This window comes from Parasteatoda tepidariorum, chromosome 4 (genome assembly GCF_043381705.1).
Source record: "Parasteatoda tepidariorum isolate YZ-2023 chromosome 4, CAS_Ptep_4.0, whole genome shotgun sequence".
NCBI lineage: Eukaryota > Metazoa > Arthropoda > Arachnida > Araneae > Theridiidae > Parasteatoda > Parasteatoda tepidariorum.
Genome location: NC_092207.1, coordinates 5,278,349 through 5,287,307, shown reverse-complemented (window position 1 = coordinate 5,287,307; position 8,959 = coordinate 5,278,349). Strand labels below are relative to the sequence as shown.

At 25.9% G+C, this 8,959-nt stretch overlaps 1 protein-coding gene across 1 annotated transcript in view; it reads left to right on the top strand.

Moving 5' to 3' along the window:
• The first annotated feature begins 1,912 nt into the window (after positions 1–1,912).
• The window catches only part of LOC107436603 (beta-alanine transporter), a 159,710-nt gene continuing 152,663 nt past the window's right edge, over positions 1,913–8,959 (top strand). Inside the window, exon 1 of the mRNA XM_071179363.1 lies at positions 1,913–3,132. Within this exon, the coding sequence (XP_071035464.1) occupies positions 2,773–3,132 (360 nt within the window). The 5' untranslated portion in view covers positions 1,913–2,772. The remainder of the gene's footprint in view (positions 3,133–8,959) is intronic.

Here is an 8,959-nt window from a genome sequence, read left to right as displayed (position 1 = left end):
ATAAATAAATTTTTGTTGATTTTTCTTCAATAGTAATTTTATGTTTTCTTTCCCATAAGTTATTTAATACGTTTTCAATTATCAGTATATTTATACGAAATCATTATTTATTATTATTATACTTGTCAAAGATAAATATTAATTATGAAGCCAAGCATTAATAATTTTCAATATAATTAACGCTTGGCTTGCGCATTAAAGATTGAGTGCTAATAGCAAAAAATTATTAACTTATTAACAGATTAATGGACAAAACGTATAATTATTAGCGTACTAATTACCTCAAATAAATAGGTATTACTGTAATAATGGCCAAGCATAATTATTTCTTTGCATATTAATCACCAGAAGACTAAAAATTTATGATCTCACAAATAACGCTTTCATGATTTTAATATTACTTTTTTCTCGTATTTAAGTATTTGTTTAAGTATTTAAAGTTCAAATAGCTGCGCGTAGAATGTTTTTGATGTTTCGAATAAAGATCAATTGGATTTTATGTATATTAAGTAATTTTATTTCGCAAATTTTAATTATTTTATAGTGCATATCTCAATATCTATAGTAGACAAGGTCAGTGGACACAATTACAGTATCTTTTTTTTATCTTTTTATTTGCTTTTTATTTATCTTTTTATTTGAAGGTCTACTTCTTTCCCTGTGCAAGTTTATACAAAGAAAAAGGAATCATACGTAAAATATGAGTATTTTTACTATGCTTGTTTTAGTAGTCCCAATATAGTAACTAAGAACAGTAACAGCATACTAAGATAAAACTGTACTTTTTTCTCAGTGAATTGCAATAAAAATAATAAGTACAATATTCATAATTTTACATTACACATTTTATTAATTATATCTATTATTTACAAATTCATGAACAGTATACAGTGAACACATTTGTGTTAGACTTTTATTAGCATTATTTTAAAAAAATATGCCTATAAATGAAAATATGAAATAAGTCTACTTTTTTCTCTGTACTAAATTTTGAAATGAAAAAGTAATCAGTAACGTATGTGAAACTTTATTATGCATATTTTAGTTGTCATAGTTATAGATATACTAACTAGAAACATCATATGGTAAACGCATTATATAATATTTTATTAGAACCATTTAATGAAATGATCAAATTTTTTTGTTAATGAAACAGTAAACAATTTAAATAACTATTAGCATTATATGTCCAATTTTAATATGCTCATTTCAGTAGTCAGTTTAGGGATATACTTACTGGGAACAGTAAATAGAAGACATATTTTTATTTGAACCATTCAATAAAATGATCAAAAATCTTCCTTTTTTTATTAAATAAAAAAGAATTAAAAAAATGATCGTAGTATAATATGCATAATTTAGTCAATTTATTAGAGGTATATTAATTAGATACAGTAGATAGAAGACACATTATATTATTATTTGAACTATTCAATAAAATGATAAAAAATCTTCCTTTCTTCTTTTCTTTTAAAATAATAAAAGAAAAAATGACCGCAGTATTATAATATGCATATTTTAGTTATTCTATTAGCGATATACTAACTAGAAACAGTATATGGAAAACATAGTTCATTTTCATTTGAAACATTAAAAAAAAACTATTAAAAATCTTCCTTTCCTTCTTTTCGTCTAAAATAGTAAAAAGAAAAACAAACATAGTATAATAACCGTATTTTAGTTATTTTATTACAATATACCAACTTGGGACAGTATATAGAGAATGCATTTTCATTATATTTTTAATCGCTGCATTTTATAAAATGATAAATTTCTTTCTCTGTACACAACAATAAAAGGAAAAAAAAATATCATTAAGTCCCCCGTCGAGATGACAAGCGTTAACTGTTGGTGTGCATTACAAGTCAAGTGAAGATGATGACGGCGTGGAGATGAGGATACTCAAGAGCATGCGCTATATTCACCCCGCCTAGCCCCATCCACTCTTTTAGTATAAAACGGAGAATCAGTCTCTCGTATTTTCCACTCTTTCGCGTGGTCGAAAAGTTTCTGATTTGTTCGGCCAAGTTTACCAGTTGCTTTACATTATTGGATCTAACAACGGCAATTTTACTATCTGTATGTTGCGAATTATTTTAATTTCAAATCATAATTGAAATTCATTTAAACCGAAGTAATAAAATATTTCCTAAATAGTAATTTAATTTATTAAAAAAAGAACATATTAAGAAATATTTAGTGGTTATATTGTGAGTAGCATAATCAATGAATAGCCTAAAATACGCTTTAAGCATAACACAAAAAAATTGTGATTGGACAGTTTAGAAATTTATATTTTATTTTTATTTAAATTTAAGTAATCATAGTGGTATATTACATAGCTATTGGTCTTAATGGTTTTAACCATTAACATGCTGTAAGGGAACAGTAATTTATAATATGATTTTTATTTGTTTTTGCTTAAGAGAATACTAGATTAATTTTATGCATTTTACTATTTAATATTAATTTAGGGAAAAAATAGACAAAAAACTATATATTAAAGTAAGAAAAGTAAAACCTAATTGAAACTTTTCTCTTTTAATACATTAACGATTATTTTCCAATAAGAAACAAATTAAAAATTTGAAAAACATATATCTGATCAAAAATGCTTATAGGAAAACCACATAAGCTTGTATCTGTTTTTTAACTAAATTTTTTAATGTAAGAGAACTTTTAAACTATTGCATTGATATGATTTAAAACAACAGTATCCAAATAAATTGGAAAGAATTTTTTTTAAAAATTTATCCGAAACGTTCTGATAACATGGACTTGGATGAAATTCTGAACGATGTTGGAGACTATGGAAAATACCAAAAGCTAATGCTGTGGTTTGTGCTTTTACCATCTCACCTGCCGTTCAAAACTCATTATTACAGTCAAATTTTTATGTCCTTAACACCTAATCATTGGTGTCAAGATATTATGGCCGATTTAAATCGAACTTACAGACCTTTAACAATGTGGTCAAGAGGAGAAGAAAATAACCTGAATCCAACAATATCGGAATGTACTTTATTAAAAAACAAAACAATAGATTTGATGCTTAACGAATCTTTGACGTGTCCAAACATGCTTGAATATGACCGGAGTATACTCAATGAGGAAGAGTCAATAGTTACAACGGTATGTTTTTAATGCATTATTATTTTTAAAATAGAGTATATATTTTGATATTTTTTCCCCATGTGAATGCAAAATCAATTGTAATATCTTTATTATAATCAGGAATTTAAGAATTTATTATTTCTGCCAATTTATCATCTATGTTTCAGATATTTTTAAAGACAGAGGTGCAAAAAATTATAATTTAATTTTCACACTCAAAGTTACGATTGAGTAATAAAAATTATAGTTTTTGAGATCTTCCGTAATAATTTGTCTGAAAGTAAATTTCTTTTTTCCTTAACCACTCAGAATTATGGCCTACTGTTATTTACAAGTAAGGAAGTTTTACGATTTTTTTTTCAACTCCTAAAACAAGTCAAAATACAATAAATAAAAAACAAAACAATTTGATTGACTCAAGAATTAAAAATCTTCTATTTTTTTGTCATTCCAACAAACTTTTCTGAAGTTCTCTTCTTATTGAAAAGAAAAAGATAGACTCAAATCTGAAGTACTGAGAGCAAAAAATGATGAAAATGCCAGTTTTACTTTGACCCAAAACAACAATTTTGATTCCAATGCAATTCCAATATCATATAATTGTTAACTTAGTACTATCTTTTAGAGCTACCTTTAGGAGCTACCTTTTTATTTAATAGTAAATTCATGATTTTTTTAATAATATATATTTATATAGAATTAAATAGGAAAATTGCACTGTTTTGAATTTTGTAATCGCTAATTTTTTTTAAAATATTTCTCTTATATTATACTTTTGATTACTGGTAATTAATTTCTTCCTCAGTGAGCATATTATTTTTCAGCAAGCCGGCTCGTGAATATCATAAAAAAGTCAGGGCTTCTTATGTACCGGTGGAAATTTAAGTAGGTCAATTTTGTATGAAGATTTAAAGTATTTTTACAAAATTTTAAAATGACCTTCTATTAATTATTATTCGAGCTAAAAGATTCATATTTTAAATGAATAGTTGTATGAAGTAGCTAAAATGACCTTCTATTATCTATTATTCTCGAGCTAAAAGATTCATATTTTAAATAAATAGTTGTATAAAGGAGATAAAATGATCTTCTATTAATTATTATTCTAGAGCTAAAAGATTCATATTTTAAATAAATAGTTGTATAAAGAAGTTTTTGCTATAAAAATACCTTTAAAGTTAGAGTATAATATGTATTTAGATTATTTCATATTAGTTAATTTTACCATGGATATGAAATTAGAATTTTACACCACATGAAATGCTTCAAAAGAAGCAAGTTTTACTGAATTCGATGAAGTTGTACCGTAAGCTTAACTATTATCATTATTAGTTCCTTAAAAATCACAGGGTATTAACTAGTTTCGACTGAAAAAATTATGAACAATAATTACTTGAGCGGAATGGAGTAAATATTGGTAACTTTAAACAACTATAGTAAAAGATGAGAACTTCAGAAATTTATAGATGGCTTAGATTAACTGAAGGTGTGGTACAACATTTATACGTAATGCAAAAAAAAAAAATTACAATAGTAATATCTACTTACAGCGTGCAAAAAAATGAGAGAAAGAAAGAATCAATTACTTCCGTTTTTTAATTTCATAAAAATAGTTTGAGAAGAAAGTAAGAATTATTTCTTTAATTATTACTGATAATTTACTGATGTGTTGAAACCTACATAATAAAATAGAGTATTTTAGCTTTATTTGCTCTCATTTTATTATATAACATTATTCAATGCTTAAAATTAAGTAGCTATGATTTAGACCAGAAGAAGTTTGACCTAGGATTACTACAGTACACTTTAATTTTTCTCCCATTTAAAATGTATTATTTTATTAATAAACTTAGATAATTATAAATCAATTAAAATGATTAATTTTAATTATTTTTGTTAAGTAAGCATTTTAAACGTAGTAACACAAACCGTTGACTTTGAAGCTTATTTTACTTTTGAAAACTTAAAGTTGAAATCTGAATGAAGTAATGTAGTTAAAAATGAAATAATGCAAAACAAAAAATTGTTTCAAAATAGAAGATAAAAAAGTGCACGTGAGAGTGAATTGATCGAGCTACTATTCTTACTTTTTTCTTCAAAAATGCCATAAAAAGAAAAGATAAGTGTCTAAAAAGATAGTTATATGAGAAAAATCTATTGGCTATAATCGAGGATATTTCAATGTGAAAAAAAACCGTTTTAATAAGTAACTAATATTATACGGAGAAATAAGTTGAAAGTTGATTTTGTTGTACTAAGACTCAGGGTGTGTATCGTTTTTAAAAAATGCTTAAAGGTGCTTATTTTTGATTTACGTTTTTTAAAAGTTCTTAAAGTTGCTTTTTATATTCGGGGTTTGCAAAATGTGCTTAATATTCTGTCTTTTAAAAAGGTATTTTTTTCTTTGCCGTGTCGATTGTCGTTCTAAATTACAAAAAATGCATGATTTTTCTCTGCAATATTTAGCAGAAACTAGTTATTTAATCATGATTATGTAAAGTTTTTCAAAATATTTCGAATTGTATTGATATTAAGTTTATAAATTAAGAACTTTAAGCGATAGAAAAAAATATTTTTTATTACTGCCCAGATCCTAATTATGATTTCTTTAGAAAATGATTAAACCTATTTTTGAGTGCTTAAAAAGTACTTAGAAAGTGTGTATTTTTTGTTGAAAAATCTGGCTACGCACTCTGAGGCTTTATTGTAATTATTGGTCATTTTTTCATCCTATTTTACACATTTCAAATCTTTATAATCGAATGCATTAATAATTACTATCAAAGTATAATTGAGCCTTAAATAAGGTACATATTTTCTGCAGTTATATTTCTAATTATTTCTGAAATTATAATAAATGGTAACTATTTTACTGTCTTGAATTAAAATGAAGGAAACAACGAGTGCTTAATTAAGGGATTTAAACTGAATATTTTTAAAAAGTTACTTAGCATTACATTCCTGATTCCTAGGTTTCAGTTATTTTTTTAAGGAATTTTATGTTGAGTTATTAAAGAAGACGTTCTCTTTGCTTAAACAAATTCCATAATTTGAAATTTTATCACCTATATGGTATCTAAATTTTTAACATAATTATCATATATAAAATTAAACAGTTTAAATAATTTAATTGTTTTAACAGTAGTTTTACAATAAATTAAAAAACAAGTAGAATATTTCCCCGAGTTAAACATGTTTTTGAGACATAATTATTTCATAATTAAAGCTAGACGAAATCGAGACGCACTATGTCACCACGTTTATATAAATTGCACATTTGAAATGCAATCAGTTATATTCAAGCTTGTCGAACTTCAAAATAGTTCTGTAAATCGTTCCAAAATATACTTCTGATTAAAGCATGAAAGTGCGTTGCAATATACTCAACTGAACATAATTAATTACAGATTTAAATGGTTTACTAACAATTCTTGCTTATTAATACAATTGTCTATGTAATTAACTTTTATATAAGAAAAAAGAAAGTAACGCTGAATAGAGTTAAATTGCTAATAAAAATTATCAATGCAATTCCAATCACGATTAATGTTTATTTTAAAAAAATGTAATTTTTAACTTTTAAATTATAAATTTGTAAAAAGTTCTAAGAAATATAATTATTTAAAAACAAAAATATAAATTCAGAACTATTTGACCAATTTTGCCTCATTTTTATATTTGCATTTAAAAGTACATGGTTCTATAATATATTAATGTAAAAAAGTTTTGTACTTTTAAAATTCAGAATTTGTCAACTTTTATTCAAAATACCAATAATAAAGTAGTAAATATTCATTACATTTTAATAGCGAGCAATTTTTTTTATTTGCTAAAATGTTTCTCCAGATATGGTAAAACGCACAAAAGGTGAAATTAATATTAATGGGTTCAATCTTACTACCACATTCTTTCTGACTAAACTGCTAGAACTATATTTTAGACGTTGCCTACTACTCCTAACATTATCGCAATCAGAAATTCAGATCCATTGAAAATATTGCATATATCAAGGTTAAACTCTAATATAAGACTGGAATTAAGACGGAACGCAAGTACTATATTCCAATAATTTTTAAATGAGTTCTTTTTTTTCAAAGAGTTCAGAAGAGTTTCCACCTAAAGGTAGCAAAATTCTAACTCATTATGAAGCTATTTATTATGACGCAATAGTAAATTTAGATAAGACAAGTTTTTGTGTTTTTATTCCTAGCTTATTTATACTTACTTTAAATTATACGCATAGTTCAAGTCAATCCTTTAAACCATCGTGATTAGTTTCTAGTATGTGTGAATTTTGTTATTTATCACTCGCGTTTTTCTGAGAAGGTTTTCCCAATTTGTAACAATACTTCATGTTTATTCGTTGCCACATTTCAATTTAATTTGTCTACATGGTTCTGATTTAGTCAATAAAACATCAATGTACAATATTTTTTTATAATTTTATTCTTTTTTGAAAATTTTTCTAAAAAAATGTTAGTTTTATTAAGGATTTTGAACTTTTTACGGAAGTTTTTGTGGAGTTTTTACAGGAGTTTAGTTTCTGTTCTAATCATGAACAGTGTAGAACGTGATGGAAGTCATAAAAATCATTTTAACACTTTTAATCAATTTTTTAAAATTAATTTATTGTTTTGGAATCTTACAAAAATTATGTTAACCACTTCCTTTCAAAAAAAAAAAAAAAAAAAACAATTTACCAATTATAGTAAATTTAAGTAGCATTCTATGCTCTAAAAAATAGCTAAGTTTTAAATTCATAGGCTTATTAGAAGCCGAGTAATCTTGCGGGCCAGGTTAAATATATTAGTTTTAAAAAAATGGATTTAAAAGAAAATTATTTATAAATAAATTTAAAAAAAAAGAACACTTGAGTCTGCAGACGATTGTTGTTCAGAAAATGGGGCGTTACTTTTTGCTTTCGGTGAGTGGTTTTCAAACACTTTTGTTATCAAATTTCTTAGAGTAAAACAGTTTCATTTTCATTCATTTTTCTTTAAAATTCCCTCATTTTTTTCTTCAAAAAATTGAAAATTTTATACGAAAAAAAACGCCCAAAACGTGAGTTTTGGCTCATATTATTTCTCTCAATTCCCTCTACAGAATAAACTACGTGTGTTCATTGAAATCAATGTCTTGTACACTCTTCGAACGCATATATGAACGCATTTTCAGTTTACTTAGTTTTGAGTTTGTCCCTCTAGTAAGCAAACTTGTTAGACTCATCATATAACATGAAACGGACTGTATAAATTCGTTTAACAAATAACAACTCAATAAAGAATTTTCTTTTCTCACTTCATTAACTGCAAAAATGCTATAAATTGTTATAGTTTTTAAGACGTGAATAAATAATTAAAACTTTATTCAGTAATATGATATCTATATTACGTTTCTAAATGCTTTTATAGTACAAAGTATTTTATAACTTTTTCTAAATCATAAAAAAAGATAACAGGCATCTTCAATTTTTTTCTAGTTAACACCTAATTTTCTAGATTGTTTTGAGAAATGTAAAATTTTGTAAAAGTTTATTAATTTATACCAGACGAATAATATACCTGGTGATCACTCTTTTGACGCCCGATTGCCACAGGTCCCTGGTTCGATCCTCGGGCGGGGCAAGGTTGACTCAGCCTTTTATCCCTTCAGTGGGTCGATAAATGAGTACCAAGCATGCTCCGCGTTCGGCTGACCACTTGACCGGAACATCTGCTCCTGCACCCCAGAGCCCAAGGTCAAGAAAACTGAGATGGGCATAGTTGGCCTTGGCCCTCTATGGGCTGTCGCGCTACTGAGTTTAGTTAGATCACTCTTCTAATGAACTGAATTAATTAATAACCAG